Source organism: Cydia pomonella, chromosome 19, assembly GCF_033807575.1.
Source record: "Cydia pomonella isolate Wapato2018A chromosome 19, ilCydPomo1, whole genome shotgun sequence".
Lineage (NCBI taxonomy): Eukaryota > Metazoa > Arthropoda > Insecta > Lepidoptera > Tortricidae > Cydia > Cydia pomonella.
The window spans coordinates 11,354,677-11,377,585 of NC_084721.1; the positions used below are offsets into that span (position 1 = coordinate 11,354,677).

Genomic DNA, 22,909 nt, shown 5'->3' on the forward strand with positions numbered 1-22,909 from the left:
CTACAAAACACTTATTGAATTCCAACCTTGTGACTTAAGAATAATAATAGTATTTTTAACAGAACGCTGAAGCTCATTAATTGCCCATTAATTAGTCCACACTCATAAATATAAAAAGATCTAAACAACCATACTAACGATATTTATGCAACGGTAACAGCCATCAAGTCATCATGAAACAATTCACGCACATCCTTACTGCTCCGATACAGATTCGGTAAATGGTAACCGGAAACCCAAACCGGTAAAAAGTCCTAATTGATGGGGATGCGACGTGTCGTTTCGTCAGCTGTCGGCGCGCGATGACACCCGAGATGACGTTTAAACTACTGCGCGTTCTTTTTTTAAACGTCTAAAACAGCGTTCCTACAAAAAAAGTACGAGTATATTTTAATGTTGGTCTTTAGAACCAGTCTTATTTCATTAAAATGCTTTGGGGTAACTTCGAAAGCGGAATAATTTTGAAAATTGCTAATATATTTATACTAAATTGCTAATATATATATATTGCTACAGTTCGTGTAATCCACAATGACATGCAGATTTGTCAAAGCTAAACCTAACCTTTAATATCATGACCAATACGAGTCAAGGCGCGCGTCGTCTTGAATAACACGATCTATCTAGAATAACTTTTAATTGTTGCAACAGTTTAATCAGGACCCGGGTACGTTCTTAAACTACGTCCAAAAGAGAGGTATGGGCATTGTGAATGTCATCACGCTTTGTGTAGTAGGGCACAGGACAGCGGATGTCATTCCAGATCTAGAGCAGAGCTCAACTGGGGAAGTACCTCCACCTTACAGAAAACCGCAGCCAAAAACACTAGACCCTACTCATAGTGTTGTGTTCCTGTTGGTAAGTTAGGTTTCCAGAGCTCAACGGGGGGGGGGGGGGGGGGGCAACGCGCATGTAACTCCTCTGTAGGCGTACATAGGCTACGGAGACTGCTAACCATCAGGCGGGCCGTATGCTTGTTTGCCACCGACGTAGAATATTAAAAAAAAACAGGTCGTTAAATAGGGTGAGGTTTGAAGTCAGTATATAAGTATTTTTGCAAACATCATTATTATTATTATTTTATACCACGTCGGTTGCAAACAAGCATATTATAGCTAATTAACATAAAAAACCCATAAGGTTTTTTTTAAATAGTTTATTTACATGTTTATTCTTAAGATAGGTAATTAAGTAATTGGTGTCACATCATTGTCGCTCTCATCTTTAATAAATATATATTAAATAGGAACTAAACAAAGGCGTATACCTAATTGATTGTTTGTATGATAAAAACATTATAAAAATCTCTCAAAAAAAATTAATAACCATAATTTCTACTCATATTTTCCTTATTATCCAATTTATAATAAATACTCATAATAGGCCAATTACAGTACATATTCATTTTCAACCATATTATAAGCGCAAGTATAACCTATTATAAAAGCAATTAGAAATAAATTAGGTAGGTAAGTACTAGAAGTCATTCAAACTACAGTTAATTGCAAATTGTGTGACCTACAGAGAAATCCTATTATATGAAGGAAATTGCTCAAAAACGCAAATATTGGCCGCTTATAACGTTCTTTTCTATCAATGTCTTTACTAACACACCACCTTAACTACCTTATTCGTAAAAAGCATAAACAGCTTTGAGGGTATCATGTTAAAGTTCATAATAATTTATCAATTATGATCATAATTCTCCTTTTAATATCAGTGTGAAGTAATGACAGTAATAAATCATACGGATCGTTAAGCACGTCCCCTCGGCGGTATTTGGTTCGATTCCCGGCCGAAATGGCATCATCTGTCAATGGGCAGTGACTTGACATGATTCTGTAATGGAGTAGCCGTGTTGCATTGTTACTATTGACAGAAATGATGCTTTCAGGCGTTTATTGATGGTGGTCTGATTTGCTTTTAATGTTGCCGCTGGATTTGTGACATTGTGCCGGTAATTAATAGTGAATAGTTGCATAGTTCACACTTGTTACAGAAAAATTTCACTTGCAACAAATTGTGTCATTTTATATTATATACCGTGGACTGGTAACACCCGAGAGATTTTAAAGATGTATTATGTAAGATATATGTTTGACCGCATTTTGAGACTAAAATGAAGCAAAGTTTTCTGAAATTGGTCTTATTATAAAGTAAAAATAAAATTAGTTTCTGTAATACTTAGTGAAAAACGCCTCATTGGCTGCCACGCTGCCACTATGTGACTTGGTTTAGGCATAGGCAAACTTTTTGTTTTTTTATTTATTTAAACTTTATTGCACAATAAAAATAAGTACAAATGGTGGACTTAATGCCTTTAGGCATTCTCTACCAGTCAACCATAGGGCAAAACAGAAATTCTCGAATGTGGGTGCAGTGAGAAAAAGAATTCAATATTATTTATTTATTAACATATAATATCAATATACAACATATAATATATAATAATAATATATTATAAAAACTAAACTAAACTTTTTATCAGTAAATAAAAAAAAACTGTACTTACTCGTTTGTAATGTTTCTTTTTTTCGCTAAGATGTCAAATGATTGAACGTGTCATGTGCAAGAAACGCAAAAACTTTTTAATAATAAATTTCTTGAACAGAAAAACATTATTGATTCTTATTGGTCAATTAGTGGGGAAATTAAACGATCTTGAACATATAAATTTCGTAAAAAGGACTACTGGTGCCTTTACCCTACTACTATTCAATTCCGGTACCATAAAAAAGCTATCCATATAAATATCAAACTGAAATGTAAACCGCTAATTACGTCAGTAACTCAATACACAATACATCCCTACAATTCATATTATTCAACTTTTCATACAAATCAAAGAGTTATATATTGTAAAAGAGAGATGAAGTCTAAGATAAAAACATGCCCCGTAATGTTTTGTTGTCACTGAATTGTCAAACATCAACTTTTGACAGTCAGAGAGCATAAAGTATGGAGCTGTACAGCGCCATCTTGTTTATCAATTAAATTCAAAGCACGAAATTGTCTTACACATCTTACTCAGTCATGTATCTTTGAAACAAACTATCCATACTATCGGCTTACAAGCCGAGAAGTTACAACTTATATACCACAATAGATAAGGATTGGATTATGAAACGCGAACTATTCGAAGATTGCCGGGGTTGTCGAAGTTTTGCGATTCCACTGTAGCTATGTTAGAATTCCACTGATACTGATTCCATATTTGAAGTTTGAAAGATTGTTTTGAAAGTTCGAATAATTCAAAACCCAAAATATCTATTACAGTCCGTCTAAGCTCACCTAGCTTCGATTTAAACAGAACAAAGTAAGAAAGTTTCATGTCATTACAAACGTCATATTGTCATAGAAATTTGTCATTAATAAAATAAAATAAAAACTATATAAGACTAAACTAAGAATAGCAACTCATAACTTTATGTAATGTAATTATGTGTAAATGTATAATGTATATGGAAATAATTTTCTGGATTAAATTTCATTCATTCATTCATATAACATATTACAAAATACAATTAAAATATAAAAATAAAATGACTAAAAATACATGAAATAACAAACAGCTACTAACATCATTATTATAAAAATTAATTAAATAATTATAAGCGCACTAGGTAGAAATCATTACTTTTTTTGGCCAGTGATGATTAATTCAAACCAGTGTTTTGTCATGGGGCAGTTCAAGCGCTCCGTGATGATGACATTGTGGCAATTGCAAGTTAGCTTGGTTCGATTCTACCGTTTAGGCGCATGGCACACTGCATCCGATTTGCACGTCGCTCCGACGTGTGGGTGGGATGTCGCTATTATACGCGCATAGCGTTGTCTCGCTCAATCAACGGAGTGACTTGCGAATCGGATGCAGAGTGCCATGCGCTTTAGGGGTGCGTGGTCCTGGCCACCCTTGTAGAAAATATAAGTGCGCAAGCCTATCCGTATTTAGCTTGTACTTAAATTCTGCATCTTAAAATAGACATATGATTATAATAATTGTAATAGGCAAGTAGTATGGATATTCTTAAGCCATGTTTATGCATGATTTGCTTATTTCACTATCTCCAATGATTATCATTAAACTATGCAAAATCATGGAAAACGTTTTATTACTGATAAACTATAGAAATCCTGCTTGACGGATAAAAACGTCATAAGGTATTTTAAGTTACATTTTATGGTGAAAGAAAAAATAAATTATAATGTACCTGTACCATCATGTCCGAATGTGCACGGAATTATGATTAGGAGGGTATGCTTTGGTAATAACTTAAAGCTCTTAAAATCTCTGCTCCCTTAAGTATCCCACTTTTCCCTTAATAAATTAATAAAACCAGTCTTATGACTTAGTAGCTAAAAATGCAAAAATATTCCCGCTGCCGAGTTTATTTCTCAACTCTCTCCGGTGTAATTACTCGAAAAATATCGTGGAAATGAACTAACTAACGGCCCCTAATTTAGTCAACTAATTAACTAAAATACTGTAGAATATTCCAAGAATTCCCGCAGAAAAAGTAGTTAAACTAGAGAAGGAAGTACACATGCGTATTCCCTTGGCGTAAATGGAATGCCACGAGAAAAAATGGTCGAATCCCTTATTTCATAGTTTCATAGGAAGAATGTTGTTTGTGGTGAGTACTGAGATAAGCGATTTTTCAATTTCTACCAAAAATAATTACATATTAAACTGATAAAGATATTATTACATACTAAAGAAAAGTGACAAATCCCACCAGCCTTCTCTGAATCGACGTCTAAGCCACCTCGGCGGTATCGGTACCAGTCCCAATTTCTCGAGTATATGCAATCATTCAAATGCAAGGACAATATCTTTGGAAATTTTTAATAAAATAATTAGACATGTTGACATGACATAGTTGTACAGTCGAGGTATTAAATATCCACACGGACAAAGTGCCAAAAACATGTACACACTACTTTAATGCATTGGCAATAAGGTCGTGTATACATATTTTTGGAACTTTGTCCGTGTCGATGTTTAATACCTTGACTGTACCTAAATTAGTTGGCTGTGGCGAATTTTATGTCACGCTTACTACAGAACAGGCCCGTAAGTCCACATGCAAAGTATCGTCACTATACTTACTCAAACTCGTATCTGATATACGTCTCTAATATATATAGATACGAGGTTGAGTAAGTATAGCGACGGTATGCTCAGCAAGCACGTTATAACATAATGAACTGGTGCACTTTGTAACTAGTCCAATAATATCTCTCTCACATTTTGGCGTTCATCCTGGTTGCATCCTTATTTACTGCTTTAGTCAGCTTTGGTCCTCAAGGCCCTATTTACCAAAACTTAACTTTCAAATTAGCTCATTTTAATGTTAGTATACGGAATTTAACGATCTAAACTCCTTTACAAAACGACCTATAAGACTCAGTCGTGTAAAATTAGGTATTAACCCGTTCCACTTGGCACTACGTGACCCTTAGTGCCTCCGCTGTCTTGTACGGGTGCACGGAGCGGATGGGATGCATCGCAGGTAAAATTACTCTCACGCGTCGGCGCCACTTAGCGTTGCTCATACACATTTTCAATTAGGCATTCACCCGCTCCGTGCACCCGCTCAAGACAGCGGAGGCAATTACAATAACGTTGACAGTATAAAGAACCTCACATGGTTGTAAACGTTTTGTATAGTGTCGTGACCTAAAAGTAATTTTATTCGCTGCCCGCTCCACTTATGACTATCACAGCTGCCTTAATAGTAATGTTGACAGTATGAAGAATGTCGGAGGGGCGGTAGGCGTAAGTTATGTTGCCGCTACCTATAAGGCGTTTAGTCAACACGTTGGTAGTGATAAATTATATTTCGCACCACATTTTAGTTTCAAAACGCCTCATTATGGTACATACTGAAAATAGGTTGAAATTCCTTTGCATGTTAAGGTAGTAGAGTTAAAATACTTGTTGCTATTCTTTTATATCAGCCAGATGACAGTAGTATTACAATAAGGATGATAACACATGTTGAATTTTATAACGAAATCTAGTAAAATAGATAGCAAATAAGCAATATATCACATTAATGTGGATATAAAAATAATAATATATGAAAATGATAAAAAAATCCAGGACCTGCAAGTTTCCAAATTTAAGATTTTCTTAATATCTGTTTTGTAGAGGCACCATGTCTCTGCTACATACAAAAGGACAGGAATAATTAGCGCCCTGTAGACGCTAATTTATGGGACCTCTAGACGCGACCTGTGAGTTGTCCGATATTAGCGATTCGGCCTGGCCAGCCACATTAACTTCATATTATATGTTAAGAGGGAAGAGCGAAATAACGGTACTTTTTCTATAAGATTCCATTTCGGAAGAAAACGTTTTCCACATCTTAAAAAATCACTTTAATTTTGAAGTCGATCGCTTCAGCATAATATATTATATTCTAGGTTTATAGGTTTCGCTTTAACCCTTTACCAGGCTGACAGTTCAAAAATGACAATCGAATGTCAGACTGTCAGTCTTACTCATCGAAAATAGAACACATGTTTGAAGAGCCGCATGTGGGAAATATATATCCCTTAGCCTGCTAAAGGGTTAAAAAAACACGTATTTCAAATTTTGAGAAAAACGTACATACCTACCTACTAAAAATCATGAACAATGGAAAATATTTAGAAGTGGAGAAACGTTTTCTCTCTTTTTATCGACGATCACGTGTATGAATTATGCAAATTAGTACACACTACTCGCGTTATTTTTATTTAAAACTCATTAATTAGTTTCATTAAAATAGAATGAAGTAATAATTTACGTATGTGTAGATTGACTAATAATTCTAGGCCCTTGATAAACTAAACAGCTTTTCTAGACGTTGTATTCTGCATAATACATGGATGCATAGTCAATATTTCACCACAAAATTTGCCTTTGGTACAAAAGAAATGACGCCAAAGGCCCATCAATTATGAAAAATTATTCTATAAACAAATCATAACACATTTTGAAAATCCGGTCCATAAAATCCTTTTGATCGGTAATTATAACAAATAAGCATCCGTTTTACCAAAATAACTCCTCCAAACCACTATCACGTTTTAAAGGTACCGATAAACGACTTTTAACACCAGTTTATGCCTTTCATAATGGTTGGCGACGTCTACGATGTATTAAAAAGTTAATTTTAATCTACCAGTGTATCCTGATCTTTGGATCCTACTAGTTTTGGTTTAACAGCGAGTTCTTGTAAAGCATCAATGACCATTTTATAAAAGGACCCTTGTTTTCTGCAGTTTATTTTGGGATCGAGGTCAGACGTGGCTGGTGGGTTATTAGTCTGGTCACCCTTTTTCTGCTCATTAACGACTACTGAATGATTGATGCTGTGATGGGCTTCGTTGAGAAATTTAGGCGTTTGGTTTTAGAACATACATAATATATATCCCTATAATATGTATAAGTATATTAGGTACTAACTACCATAATATAAGATGTCAATTATTTTAGCTCAAACATTCCAGGCCAAAATTATGAAAATAACTTTTTTTCTTTTATATCTCATGTTTCTATTATTATTGCAGCCTACTATTTTGTTTAACCTGTTAAAGTTACTTGTCGTCCTTTTTATTTGCCTAATAAAAAAAAATCGTAAATATAATAATTTATTTATGAAATATTTAAATATTCTATTAGGTATCATTTTTACTAAAAAAAATCTAAGCATCAATGAGTGTTATAAAAATCCATTGAATTAAAATCACAGTTTTTTATTGTCACATGAGCTTGTTTCCATATTTTTGGCATGAGGTGTATACATATGTTACGGGTAATGTTAGAAGGTTAAATAAACACAAGTTTACCCTGGTATAAATAGTACGAGTATTACAAAAGCCTTTTTGGACCCGGGTACATCCTTAAATTACGTCTAAGAGGTATGGGCATTGTGAATGCCATCTCGCTTTGTATGGTAGGGCACTGCCAGCGGATGTCATTCCAGATCTAGAGCAGAGCCCAACTAGGGAAGTACCTCCACCTTACAGAAAACTGCAGCCAAATAACACTAGACCCTACTCATAGTGTTGTGTTCCTGCCGGATGAGTAAGGTTGCCAGACAATGCCGGATTTAGAGGTCTGGAGGCCTCGGGCAATAAAGGAGTGGAGGCCCCCTAGGCCCAAATTATTTTCCAAGTAAAATGGTAAATTTTCCGAAGTCTCTATTGTGGGGGCCCCTCTTTTGTGGAGGCCCCGGGGCTGTAGCCCCAGTTGCCCTCCCCTAAATCAGGCCCTGTTGCTAGAGCTCAACGAGGGGAAGGATGATAGGGTCGGCAACGCGCATGTAACTCCTCTGGAGTTGCAGGCGTACATAGGCTACGGAGACTGCTTACCATCAGGCGGGCCGTATGCTTGTTTGCCACCGATGTAGTATTTAAAAAAAGCCTTTTGGATAAAATCAGAAAACTTATCGGAAGAAGTGAATCTTTAAAATTTCGTACTTTACCCAAAAGACTTGGGTAATACTAGTTATACCTGGGTAAACGTGAGTTTAGTTAACTTTCTAAAATTACCCGTAACATATATATACATATTACTTAGCTTTCAGAGGTTCTGTATACATTTTTACACACTTAAATTACTATATGATTGTATTTTTACCGAGAATATAAATAGATCTGTAATTGCCTTTTACAAAAGAGGCTTGCAAACCAATATTCAAGGGATAAATGTCAACAAGCCAAATCCTACGAAGGAGCTTAATTTTACGGAAGGTTAGGGGGGAAAACAATAAAAAGAGAGTCATTACAAAATATTATCATATAAATTGAAGAGATTTAGCCGACAGGGAAACACGTAAAGCTGACTCGACTTAAACATTTTTTACTTACCCTTTTTTATTGTTTAATTTTTTTTGTAATAAGATGTAATTAATTCATACCTATTTAGCTCCGACTTTTGCTGTTTTAAACCTTATATCAGTAATATCTTCATTAATTATGGCACTTTGAAAATTAACTCAATAATAGTAAAATAGTGTATCATTTACACAAACTTGTTATGTCTGTATTTTTTTGATCAGTATTATTCCTAAATCTACTCTCCTCATTATTTTAAGCACAAGCAGTTGATCAAGTTAATAGGTATAAATATAATCGTAATCATTATCTTTGTATTAATGATCATCAATCGTCTGATTATTTGGGATTATAAATTATGGTAAGCCCATCAATTAGGTATTCCAGATATTCTCGTCACGATCACGTGCCAATGAGAAGTCAAAGTCATTTCTGTCAATAAATAAATAATCAACACAGACATATACTTTTCTATGAGATATCTCGTCCCGTTGGCTCGTTGGGTGGACGACATTCGGAAGATTGCGGTTTACTTCTGGATGAGATTAGCTAAGGACCGGGACAAGTGGCGTACTGGAAGAGAGGCCTATGCTCAGCAGTAGGCTGATATGATGATGAGATTTGTACTCGAAAAACGTGCTCAATTCGTGTGTGCCACTTTTTGCCAGTTGGATACCCATGGCCTATGGGACCATATAAGTAAAAGTCTATTAAAAAAATACATTTGCATCTCCATTCCTTTCTATGTCCGCGGAGCAGCAAACAACACCACATTATGATTTGTGGCCTCGTTGTGACATCTGATTTCAGTCATGCGTCAGATTGTCAGGACAGTCATAATTTATTATTATTTACCTTTGAGAGTTGTGTCATCCGGCGAGGGGTTACTTATTTTTAGAAGTTAGGGGGTTTTATATGTATGTAGAAAGTGCATTGGTTATTATCTATAATACTTTTTAAGGTGTAGTTACCGTATCTGATTGTAAACTACACAGTGGAACTATTTTTTGAGTTTGTCAATTTATGAGTAAAAAATAACAAACCTTTATTTCTTTGAGTTTGATAATTTATAAGTAAAAACAAACAAACCGTTTTTCTTGTTTACGTAAACTGATTTTTTATTATTACACGTCGTTGGCAAACAAACATTTGGCCCGCCTTATCCGCAGTCACCGTAGCCTATGGACCATATTTTTTGATCAAATAATTGGCTTCCGACAGACTTATAAATTTAACTGCATGTCTTGCATTCAACAAGCTGATAATAATATAATAAATCAATTTATGGCATGTTGTAAGTAATGTTGCACTTATTGATTTAGTCACAAAATATTTAAACCATGATAAATTGTTATAGATCTTGTCTGACCTTCAAGGAAAAAAAAAACAAATGAAAACGGGTCATATACAAGTAGTTTAATGAAATAAAACATCATGTTGAGTGTAAACTCGCCTTTTCCTCACCTAAAATGCGTTGAAACTAAACCCGGACGAGAGCAAGCGAGAGCCGTCACGCCATAATTCTGTGTTCTTAACCTTTTTAACGCTAAGTTTTTTCTTATTTTTTAACGCAAAGTGCCAGACAGCGGTGATGCTTTAATTAATGTCTACGAGAGAACTTGATAAGTACATAGTGTTAGAGCTAATTACAACTATTTTTCGTTATTATTTCGGTATTTGCAAATCGGTTTATGTGTAATTATGTGTATTGAATTGGAGCTATATAAAATAACAATTTAGACACAATTTCATACATGCTCTTGATAATTTACCTGGAGGGATTCCGCATAGTCATATCATACCATACTTATCTTAATTATTTTACTTTATAAAGAGTGACTAAACTGAGGACTCTACATACTGACATCTGGCAATTAATATGTAAAACGGCTAATTGGTACTTTGGTATTAAGAAAGACGAATATATGGCTATTATTATAGAATCAATCTTTATTTATAAGGTACTTAGAAATGGTGAGAAGGAACAATTAGAGAATAATTTAGCAATTATATAGAAGATTCATATGCCTCCTAGTATAAGGATCATTTTTCCAATTACGGACCAAACACTATCAATTGACTTCTATTAAACTCACTCACCACGCAACTTCTTTGCCAGTCACTTGGGATCTATAATAATATTGTTTACCGTTCAATTCCAATTTTCATAATAAGTATTATTTTTCGTTCCGATGTTTGACATTTGAAAGAAATATCCTTTGTATTACAAATGTCTGGTAATTAGACACCTCACACAATCCTCAACTCATCTAAGTATTCTAATCCTAATCCTCAAATTCTTTCCCAAGTTAATGAAGAAAATTATCTCAAAACAAACTTTAAAACCGCACTGTACCTGCAAATAGCTATTGCGCGTTCGAGTCCCCGGGGAAGCACAGCATTCTCTTTGTTGTCTTTATGGCTTACACTAATTAGTTAACAAGTCAGGGAAACGAACTACTTGATTTATTACAACTTGTTGAAGACATTGATCGATTTTGTGGTTTTTGAGTTAGTAATTTTACTCGTAAAGCTTTCTTTGCAGCGAAAATTTTAATGGTTATACTAGAATAACGTATAATATATTTTGTGGGGTATACATTTTAATAAAAATGCAAGTTTGATCATAATAATAACCTTGACCTTTTATTAACGTTAGTAGCTCATATTTTTTTGTTCTAGCAGGTATGATGATGAAGATGTTATTAGAAAATGAAATATAACATAATAGATTTAGTAATTATATCTATTATGTTAGATTAATAATACAAGCCAATTTATGAGTTATTAAAAACATAAATTATATTATTAAAAATACAAATTTACGTAACTCAATCTAGAGGAGCAAGCATGCAATTTGTACATTGATTCCATCATATATATCGAGCGGCGAAAGTGTTGACAAATATGTATCTAAACAAAGTCTCTATAATTATCAGGGCATTTAAGTGCATGTTGATATATTATGGAGCACCAGCTTACCAGCTCCGATATATATATATATCGGATATACCTGCTTGCTCTTATAAATCAATATTTACTGAATTATATGTCAACGTATTGCTTGACTATATTATTGGAGCAGTACCAACATGCACGCAGAAATAACCAACGACACGACAGAACTGAAAACAATCCCTGCGCCAGAATAGTATCCCAACTGTCTGGTCACCCTATCCAGTTCTATAAGCGAGTCCATGATTTCCTCATTATTGGGGATAATGTCTTCTGGGGGCAATAGGAACCCGTATAGGCCGACGTCTCTTAATTCGAAGAGGTACACAATCGGCACGCCCACGACTCCCTTTACCCAGTCAAAACTTGAACCAGTCACAGCATCTGAAATAGGTTTAAGATATTATAGTAGACAAAAGGTTCAAAAGAAAAAATATTCACGGTTTGTGATCTTTAACGGCTTCCTAGGTTATGTCTCGGGTTCGAATCCTAATAAGGGCATTTATTTGGGCGTTTATCACACATATTTGTTCCTGAGTTGCTGATGGTTTCTCTGTGTTTAAGTATTTATCTATAGGTATATGTCGTCGTCTAGTACCCACACCACAAACCCTATTGAGCTTACTGTGGGACTAGGTCGATTTGTGTACGATTGTCTCAAATCTTGATACAAAACAGCTATCTGCATAATAAGACGTTCGCAAACTTTTTCGTATTGACCATAAAATATAAGTAAATTTTCAGGTACCTATATTATATGTATTAATTTAAATAAAGCAACTTACATAAAATTTCTTGGGATGTGCCGACTGTATAGCGCGTTCCATGCCTGGCCTCTAACTTCTCCGCAGCGCGGATAGCAACTTCAAACTGAAACATAATAGTAAGTACGTTGATATTTTTGTTGCAATGCAAAAATAGGATTTTCCATACTTGAACAATTTGGAAATATTCGGAAATATAAAACCGGTAAGGTGCGAGTTCGTCTTATTGGCGCACCGGGGGTTCCGTACAAACTTTAAATTATCTCGTGTAACTAAAAAATACTTTTGGCGACATGTAACTAAACTAACTTGTAACTAAAAAGGCGAAATACTTTTGAACAAAAGTACCTATACTAAGTATATTTGTGTACAACGCCATCTATCGGCGAATTGTCTAACTAATTAGCGCGATGTCATGCACGTATGTTGGACGGACAGAGTCGCACCATAAGTGTTCATTTTGTACCCTTTTGATACGGAACCCTAAAAATGAAACGCGGAACATCCCCCGACTTGTGCATAAATATATCCCCATAATACGTGTGACACTATTTACTTATTGCCTAAATCTTTGTAAAGGATTAGAAGGAAAGGGTTCAATTTAAGCTATTTTCCCAGTTGCAAACTCTCTTTCTTGTCTTAAACTTAAAAGATTTGCTCTCTTTTGAATCTCATATGACAATCGACCTTTAAATTAGATAAAAACCTACAAAAAATCTTATTTAAAATGTATCCGGTTAAAATAAATTACATTTTTAAGCCTACTCGCAAGCTAATATTCGACTGAAGTAGTACCTATAGAAAATCTTGTTTAATTACCATATCACCGTAGTTAGGTGCCTGCAGTACGTCGATGCCGCTCACGTGGCTGTACGGTACTAGGATCATTTGCGAGTATGAGTGGAAGTCCAGATAGTAGATGAGCTCGCCAGTCCGCTGCAGTGTGAGGACGTAGTTGGAGATTGCTTGGGTCTCGAGCTCGGAAGCCGCGGAGGGGCCGGCGTAAGTCTGATCACACGGGTTAGCTGAGGCTCCAGTGACTGCAACATGATATGAATGATGCACATAATGTGAGGCGGGAATGTGTAGCACATTGCATTAAGTAAAATAGTGTGAAAAAACCATTTCTTCTTCGTTTTCGATTTTTAATATAAATAATCGTGAAGAGCAGCCAGGTCAAGAGCAGCACCCTAAACCGACGAGCGTGTATGAGGAATATTATGTGTTAGAAATGTAAGATAATTTATATCATTATTATTTGTAAAACACCGTCTGTCATCAAACTATTTCTATTTTGATACTAGTTGTTAATATTTATATTGTCCGGGTTTGTAAGTAACGTGCCCTAACTGACAGCCCAGCTGTCATGGGCGCTGGCTGTCAGGAGAGCTTCCCGCGCCAACGTGAGCGTCGGTCGTCGGACTTAATATTAGCATGTACTTAATTCACAAATAAATCAATTACTCAAGACCTAGTGCGTTTTATATCTTTCATATGAAAGTGAAGGAAGCCAAAGAGGTATGTCAGGATCGTAGCAAGTGGAAATCCGTGGTCTCTGCCTACCCCTCCGGGAAATAGGCGTGATTATATGTATGTGTGTACATACCCACACACACATAAGGGTGTGTGTGTGTTGTGTGTAATGTAATATAAATTAACCATTGAATTCGTTTTTTTTTCTCCTCGACAAAATGGGACAGCAATTACTCACCCATCCATTGGAAGTTAAAGTTCCTGTTCAAGTCAATACCATTACCAGCATCGGCATTAGTTCCACACATGACGTGATTGGCGGTATTTCTGTTTTTCCTCCACATTCGATCCTGTAAATAAGTTTTACATTCCTTTCATTACAGGTATTTGAACTGTCTCGTTTACATTAATTTCTTTTGATGTTCCTGTAGGTATAAATATCATTAAGTTATTTAAAGTTCAGTATAGCAAATATGTGCACGTTGTTGCAGTATCTGCTAGACACTATAATTTATGATATCAAAGTAAACGAATCTGAGATTTATTAAGGAGACGACAGTTCGACCGCAGGCCTCACAGCGGCTACGCGGCAGGTCATAGATTTATCCAATATTTTATTACTTACATTTGTAAAAGTATAAGCATATCCATCAGGGTTAGCAACGGGAATAATATGCCACACGAATGTCTCCGCCATGCTCCTTATTGCAGGGTCATCACTTGTCAGAAATTCTTTGATGATCCATGTAGCGGTGGCGGGTGAGATCCATTCTCTGGCATGAATGCCTGCTTCAATCATCGCTATCAAAGGTCTTTCGTCCCTCTGACCGGGCTTTAAGTCAATCACTATGCCTCTAATCTGACGGCCTTCGAAAGTGTTCCCAATATTGATTGTAGTGACCACATTAGGGTAAAGAGTTTCTAGCTCATCTAACCAGTTGTAGATGTTTTCCAAGCCGTAATATCTATCCCAAGACATGCCACCCAGTGTACTGCTACGGGAATTAGCATTGGGAATTGCGGTCTTCAGTTGAGCGTCTATCAACCTAAAAAGACGAATGATGCTGAGGTTACATATGTTGTTTACTTGTTTCTTTATTAGAAATCAATAAAGACTGTTTTAAGTATCATTAAGATCTTAAAACAGTCGTTCGCTACATTGTTTTGAAGCGCTGGTAGCCTAGTGGTAAGAGCGTGCAACTTTCAATCCGGAGGACGCGGGTTCAAACCCGGCTCGTACCAATGAGTTTTGAGGCAGTTATGTATGAAATAGCATTTGACATTTACCAGTCGCTTTTCGGTGAAGGAAAACATCGTGAGGAAACCGGACTAATCCCAATAAGGCCTCGTTTACCCTCTGGGTTGGAAGGTCAGATGACAGTCGCTTTCGTAAAAACTAGTGTCTACCCCATTTCTGGGAACTAGTTGTCAAGCGGACCCCAGGCTCCCATGAGCTGTGGCAAAAATACAGGGACAACTCGAGGAAGAAGAGTTCGCTACATTGTTCTCTCTAGTTATGACACAAAACATGTCACCAAAACTTATTTTTGTCGTTTAACCGACCGACTAATATTATTATTTAAGTATTATAATTTGTCTTTCGTATTTTAACTCTATCCGCAAGCATTTTAAATCGCTTTGTTTGAGATATGAATAATGTGTACTTACTCTTGAACATTAGCAATGCTGACCTTCGCATCAAGATTTACACTTTTGACGTAATTCAAAAACTCCTCATCTTCAACAGGAGGCACCATAATTCTCACTTCGCTGCCAACTTCAAATATCTCCGTCCAGAATTCATAACCATCTTTCTTCAGATCATTAAGTATTTGCACTTCAGCTTCTGACTTCGGCACAATATTGTAAACTTTGTAGTTTTCATAGCTCACCATGGCATTTGCTACAGCTAAGAGCCCCAAAAGGGCTATTACTTTGAAAACCATTCTATAACTCCTTCAGAATACGTGTGATTTGTTTTAATCAAGCATAAATAAAAAGCATTTAGGTCGTGTTTCTTGATGCCGTTATCGGTTTTATCATTCATTTTATCATAATAGTAATCTAAGGATTAAGTACTATTTAATGTTGATATGATAGATATTGATATTTTATAATCCTTACCCCTACGTCAAAATTCTAATATATTATAATTATATGCAGGACATGTAATACCCACTGCACTCATGATACGATTGCTGCGAATGCGTAATGTTTTAAGTTGATAGAAAGAATAGGTAATATTGGAGCCTTTTAAAATTATACATATACTTAAGTAGGTACCTACTTTTTTTATTGAAAACGTAAATTTGAAGCCCTTATATATTTAAATATATTGAAATGAGTAACTCACGTATTTTAAGGCGAAAATTGCACGACATCTTACGCTCCATAACGAGGAGCTACAACAAGGGCGCGCGTGGGCGGACCGGAGCAAACTACGGGCTCTCTGTGTCAGTTGTTGTGTGCAACCCACCAATTTTCAATAATTCCAACGAGTAGGGACGTTTTCTGAACGTCTGTTTTTTATCTCTTTGTTAACTTAAACAACCTGTAGCTCGTATTGATCGTAGAGTAAAAAGAATTAGACCAATTTTATAGGAAATTTTACGTACAAACTATTTATCGAAATATACTGCTTTTCGTACAGATACTCGAGATACGAGCAAAAATCAGAAAATATAGGAGGTACCTTCAAATATCTCCCCCCCCCCCCCCCTCGCCTACACCCTCAGTACAACCTCCAGCCCCGAGGACTTTTAGTATATTCACCTGGACACCACAAGATATAACTGTACCAATTTACAAAACTACTCGTATTATTTCTCCTGATTTTATTAATTTTCCTGAGCTAAAATGAGTTTTAAAAAGACGGAGTCAAGTCATAGAGATGTAAACTGCAAAGAATCGATTCTTTACTAACAATAGGTAGATAACATTTCAAACGTAAAAAATGTTACAAGAGTCTATAGATAACAATTAAACGATTAAATACATTTTATTGATATCATGATAAGCAAATTGCCACTAAATCATGTTACCTATGCACAATGCCATGGATTTGGTGTCGATTTCACTGCTAACAGCTAAGAAAGGTAATGTATGGCGAACCCGTTAAGAAAAAAAAATACCAAGAAATAATACTATGCAAAATTCTGTTTTTTCTAACTATACGTAGATAACCAATCTAACGAACAAAATTATAGGCAGTTTATAAATTACATATTTAGTCTTACTTGGTTTTATTATAATTTTAGTGTTTGTAAGGTGTACATTTTATTAATTTCGCTAAATTTAAACGTGTCATTTGGTACGTATAAGTACAGATAATGCAATTAAAATGCTAGAATTAACATTGTTGACTAATAAATTGTTAGAGAAACGAAAGCGAAAAGTGGTAGTTACGAGTAGTTAGTTTGTTACATGTAGATAATATCTTTATTGTAAGACCTGGGTACCTTGCAGCTGTTTAATCGGTGAAGGTCAGAGTATCCGATTAGCCAAGAGGTTTCAAATCAATCAATCAAAAAAACGTGCAGCCTACGGTTTACATCAACTACAAAGAATAATTATACTAATTACTTTTGATTAGGGCGCGAAGTATGGTACTTAGTTCAGAAATCACAAATCATGTCTACTAGGTAAATGAAAAGCACTTCATACTTTGGCCTTTACAACCCTTAAGTAAGGCAGCTGGTAAATTTTTAGCAATTTTCAAAACTACCAATATTAAGGTGCCCACTGATTACCAGTTCGCTGGACGATATCAGCCTGTCAGTTATTCGCAAAAGCTGACAGGCCGATATCGTCCGGTGAACTAGTAATCAGTGGGCACCTTTAGAAACTACAAAAAAACACCAAATATCTTTATAATGGTTGAAAAGTAAATAAAAATAAATAAAAAGCATGAAATGATGTTTATTATAAAAGTAACAAGTTTAATATTGAGCATTTTCATAAAAAAATATTATTTTACAAAACAGATTCATATTTCGATATCCTTATTTACAATCGTGCTAATTACGAAGAAAAAATTGTTGTAGGTAATTAGTGCACAAACATAAAGTGGTTATTACAATTACTTTTCACTCTTAAAACATTTTGTACTGGTTGCGGCTATAGGACCACAGACATATTTACACCATGTCTTTCTGTCGCCTAAATAGTGTACAGTTTTAATTTTATAAAATTTATTGTTACGTCTATTTATACTGCATTAATTTATTTACATATACGGGCTTATTAAAAAGGTCAATAAGAAAAGGTCTGAAAGAATGCTCTATTATTAATTTAATAAAGTCATACATTATTACGAATATTAAATATTAACTTTATAGTTTAACTACTCAATCTTAAAATAAACAGACTAGTTACTTTTATGTCATGGAATCACCAACGTATAAACGTAGTGCACCATTTCTGACCTTTGGTTATAAGTATACAGACCAATTTTATACTATTTTGTGTAAAATTCTTATGTGTGAGTACAGCATAGCGGCTATAAATAAATAAAGGTTTTCAATAAGCCACAGTTATGAGTACACCAAATGCTACCAAAAGCATTGACGTCACAACATTCCCCGCAGACGATTCCCGTGTGTAAATATTTAGATCTCTTGTCGCTCTGTCCATCTCAACCAAAGCATCCATAATTTCTAGATTGTTCGGGATGATTTGTTCTGCCGGTAACAGGAAACCATATTCGCCCACGTCTCGAAGTTCGATTAGGTAAGATACTGGAACGCCGGTGCTCTTAACCCAGTCGAAACTCGTACCGCTCATCAAGTCTATGGAGAAAATAAAAGCAGTTATATACAATTAAATGGTTCTAAAGCAATCGGATTTTACGGCACTACTCGTCGTTTTATTACACGAAACGGTAAACAGGAGGTCAACAAATTATTTATATTATCTTTATCAGCTATCCACTCAGCATCATCTTCCTCGCCTTGCCCCGGCATTATGCCACGGCTCACGGGAGCCTGGGGTCCGCATGGCAACTAACCCCAATAATTGGTGTAGACACTATTTTTTACGAAAGCGATTGCCGTCTGACCTTCCAACCCAGAGGGTAAACTAGGGCTTATAAGCTATCTCTTCTTCTTTAGCTGTTACAGACTGATACTTTTGACGCATAGACTGATTATAATGAATAAACTCATACTCCTGAAGAAATACTAAGTACATTTATATATTATACACATGCAATTATATAAAGTCAAGATAGTCAATAGAAAAAGAGTATACCAGTATAGGTCATATTGAAGTTTAAAGCAAACCCTATTGCATTTCCAAACACCACGTTTGCTTAGCTAAAATTTGAACGGGACCAAGTATGAACTTATAGATAGCAAATTTGAACTTTCTTCAACTAAAACAACAGTTTATTGCGGAATTTGATAAAGTTTCAAAAGATAACTTACACATAACGTCCGCTGAAAGACCAACTCTGTATGTAGTGCCGTTCCTGCTTGCTAATGCGTCACCCGCTCTCACAGCTATTTCGAACTAAAATAAAACAAACCTTTAGTAAATATATGTTTGTATTTTTTTAGGGCCCAGACAGATTGGAGATATTATAAATAAATGTTGAAGGAATAAGCACAAGGCAATATTGCCCAAAGTTAGTTTCTTAATCTTTCGCACGCTTTATGTCAGAAACACAAACATCGCTCAAACGCCAAGCTCCAATCACTCAAGGCGCAAGGGAGCTAATGTACACCTTAATTGAAAGTCTGAAAATTACTTTGACAGCATCCGCCAGAATACCTATAGTTGTCCTTGGCGCTGCGGGCACGACGAGCTACGACGCCTTTAGGTATTCTTGGCGTTCAAAAGGTTAAGTAAATATTTTGGAGTAAATAAATATTCAAAATTAAAATTATTTAGCGATTGCGATAAAATCTGAAGATCTACTATAAGCTCAAACTAATAATGGTTAAAAAACAAGGAACATAATAAGAATAGCTTTAAAAGTATACGCCAAAAAAATTGTAAACACGCATACATGGTGTAACAAAAATAGTGGGGATCTGTTTAAGGGCATATTCAATATCGTGTTTAGATTAGGAAAAAGTAGAAGAACATTTTTTTGGTCATTGTATGGCGGCGGTGGTCTTGAACGACCTGCCTCATAGAACAAAAATTTTCGCGTCAAAATCAAATCCTATTTACTTATCTTTATCTACTTTTCCTTATCAGAATACGATACCGTATATGCTGTTAAACTGATCCCCACTATTTTTGATACACTGTGACATTTACTTAACACTTGCATTATCTGGGCCGTCAAAATCGCTGCCAACTTATTTTGGTCTGACTCTAGCAACTCACCATGTCAGCAAAATCTGGAATCTGCAGCACCAAGTTTGAATTCAGATGACTGTACGGAACGATGATCAACTGAGTGTAGGAATGGAATGCAATATAGTAAATTATCTCTCCTTGCTGCCTTAGATTCAGGACATATTGTTGTATGGCTTGAGTCTCAGGCTCTGATGCTGGTGATGGCCCTGGGAAAAGATTGGAACAGGGATCCTCTGATGTTCCCGCCGCTGAAATTAGGATTATAATATTAAAGATAGAGATACTTTAGTTTCCGTACAATAACTGTACTATCAAAGTAGAAGTTACTTGGGTTTATGATACTTATTATAATTCATGTTAAAAAAAGGATAAAGAAAAGATGAAAAATTAGCAAAGAAACTTGATAATCTATCGAATGCATCTATGAACGTTCTCGATCGACTCATAAAAATTCCAATCTAGCTTTCGATAATGTATAAGAAATATCAAAAAGTTGCGTCATTCAAATACCATAATGCTATGTTAAGTGAGTTATTGCAATAAGGACAGTCTTCCTTAGATATATTAAACTAACTGTTCCATTCAAAATCGAAGTTTCTATTGAGATCGACGCCATTGCTCAGGTCATCTTCAACACCGGACGCCACACACGACGTGAAATTAGCCTTACTGCGATTCTTTCTCCACATTCTTCGCTGAAAATAGAACAAATCTTAGCATGAATTACATACATACATTACATACATTTCATGTCACACTTGACTTCACTGATTTTAATTATTGCATCGCAACAAAATAATGCATTCAAACTACTTACGTCTGTGAAGGTATAAGAGTATCCATCAGGATTGACAACAGGGAAGATATGCCATTCAAAACTGGTAGCCAATGCTACAACTTCAGGATCATCGCTCGCCAAAAACTCTTTGATTATCCATGTAACAGTTGCTGGTGATATCCACTCCCTAGCATGAAGCCCACCCTCAAACATACCAATTTTCTTGTCCGTTCTCTCTGGGTGGTAGTCAATGATGATTCCTTTGATCTCTCTGCCTTCTACGCTTTGACCTGGCATGACTACAGTTTTAACAATATTTGGAAAAGCTTCTGCTAACTCATCAAGCCAGGAATATATTGTATCTAATGTGTGATATCTGTCCCATGTGAATGAGAATAAAATATCGGCATTACGTTGATACGTTCTTCTGTTACGACGACGACGACTTGCAGATGTATACGCGTAATAGGTTAAAAAGCCATTGCTGCCGGTGGTTCCTTTACCACTGCTGCTGCTACCGGTAGACCCTGGTCGACTACTTACACTACTACCACCGCTGGGTCTACCACCGCTGCTACCGCTTCCTTTACGCCTGGAGACAGGAGTTACCTGGTCATCGATGGCTCTGTAATTATGAACAAATAGAATTACTAAGAATATCTTTACGAATACTGCCTATCGCCCCATGTTGTTCAATATTCCCTTTATATTCTAGCCCAGCTATACACTTAGACTATCAGTTAAATGGTAGGTCTTAGCTTAGTAAAGATCAATTCATAACTGTCAAAGTGACTTCTTAACTTACAACGACTATAGTTTTATGCTACGTCGGTGGCAAACAAGCATATGGTGCGCCTGATAGTAAGCAGTCTCCGTAGGCTATGGACGCCGGCAACTCCAGAGGAGTAACATGTGCGTTGCCGACCCTAACACTCCGCACCCTGGTTGAGCTCTAGATCGTTGTTAGTTAATTCAATAGTAACTGTCATTATCCTTTTTTTTTATATCAAGTGTAAAAATAGTACAAGAAATCGGTTTGTTTTTCTCGAACTTCATTTTTGAGAAGACAACCCTGAAGTTGGCAGGTGCCTTTACTTTTATTCTGTATCTTTCATATTTACTTTAATTAGGGTGTCAAATAAAATAAATTGTCATTATCTTCTTAAGTCGAGCATAAAATGTATGCTATCTATAATTTATTACAAGCACAATAAACTACTAAAAAAATTGCACAGTTGTATTATTTATGATAACAAAAACTGGTTCAGATATATGTATCACCATTATTCATCTTTAACGTCAATCAAATGATGGTTTAAAACTACAGCGTCCTTAACATTGCTTCACTTACGTAAATGACTAGTAAGTTCAATACGACATATGTATAAAAACACTAAAACACATACCTTTGCACATCATCAATTACTAGCGTCGCTTCAATATTATTTCTTTCTAGAATTTCAATAAACTCCGCTTCATGTGCTGGCGATACCGTTATCTTCACATTTTGGTTTACATCAACACTCTCATCCCAAAACTCGGATACACCACTTATTTTCACTTTGAGCAGACTTTCCACTTCATCAGCTGTTTTGGGAATTACTTTGTAAACTTTATAGCCTTCATAGCTTTTTGGTTCAGCACATGCTGTTGCGGCAATAAGTAAAACAAAGAACAGTAGTTTAAACTCCATGTTTACAATGGAGACTGATCGGTATTGCGCCATGAATGCGCATATGAAGCTATCAGTGTCTGTGAATTATTTTATTTTATCACATCGAAGATAACTAATCATATCTAATCA

General features: G+C 35.6%; 1 protein-coding gene across 1 annotated transcript; it reads right to left on the reverse strand.

The window, feature by feature from the left end:
- Positions 1–11,415: 11,415 nt before the first annotated feature.
- Positions 11,416–22,848, reverse strand: LOC133528503 (uncharacterized). Its single transcript, XM_061865892.1, has 12 exons — positions 22,512–22,848; positions 21,145–21,730; positions 20,902–21,022; positions 20,355–20,575; positions 19,445–19,529; positions 18,541–18,808; positions 15,690–15,977; positions 14,647–15,067; positions 14,260–14,371; positions 13,368–13,588; positions 12,570–12,654; positions 11,416–12,168 (listed from the first exon to the last, which is right to left on the reverse strand). Exons 1-12 carry the CDS (start codon positions 22,829–22,831, stop codon positions 11,903–11,905), a joined length of 2,994 nt encoding a protein of 997 aa, XP_061721876.1. The 5' UTR covers positions 22,832–22,848; the 3' UTR covers positions 11,416–11,902.
- Between the last annotated feature and the right edge of the window lie 61 nt (positions 22,849–22,909).

What these genes read in the sequence shown, in the direction of transcription:
- LOC133528503 (XM_061865892.1), bottom strand. Translation starts at nt 22,831, where the DNA reads ATGGCGCAATACCGATCAGTCTCCATTGTAAACATGGAGTTTAAACTA. An exon ending in ACTCTTATACCTTCACAGAC is followed by an intron (nt 21,023 to 21,144) that starts GTAAGTAGTTTG and finishes TTCTATTTTCAG; the next exon opens with CGAAGAATGTGGAGAAAGAA. An exon ending in CACATCCCAAGAAATTTTAT is followed by an intron (nt 12,169 to 12,569) that starts GTAAGTTGCTTT and finishes AACCTATTTCAG; the next exon opens with ATGCTGTGACTGGTTCAAGT.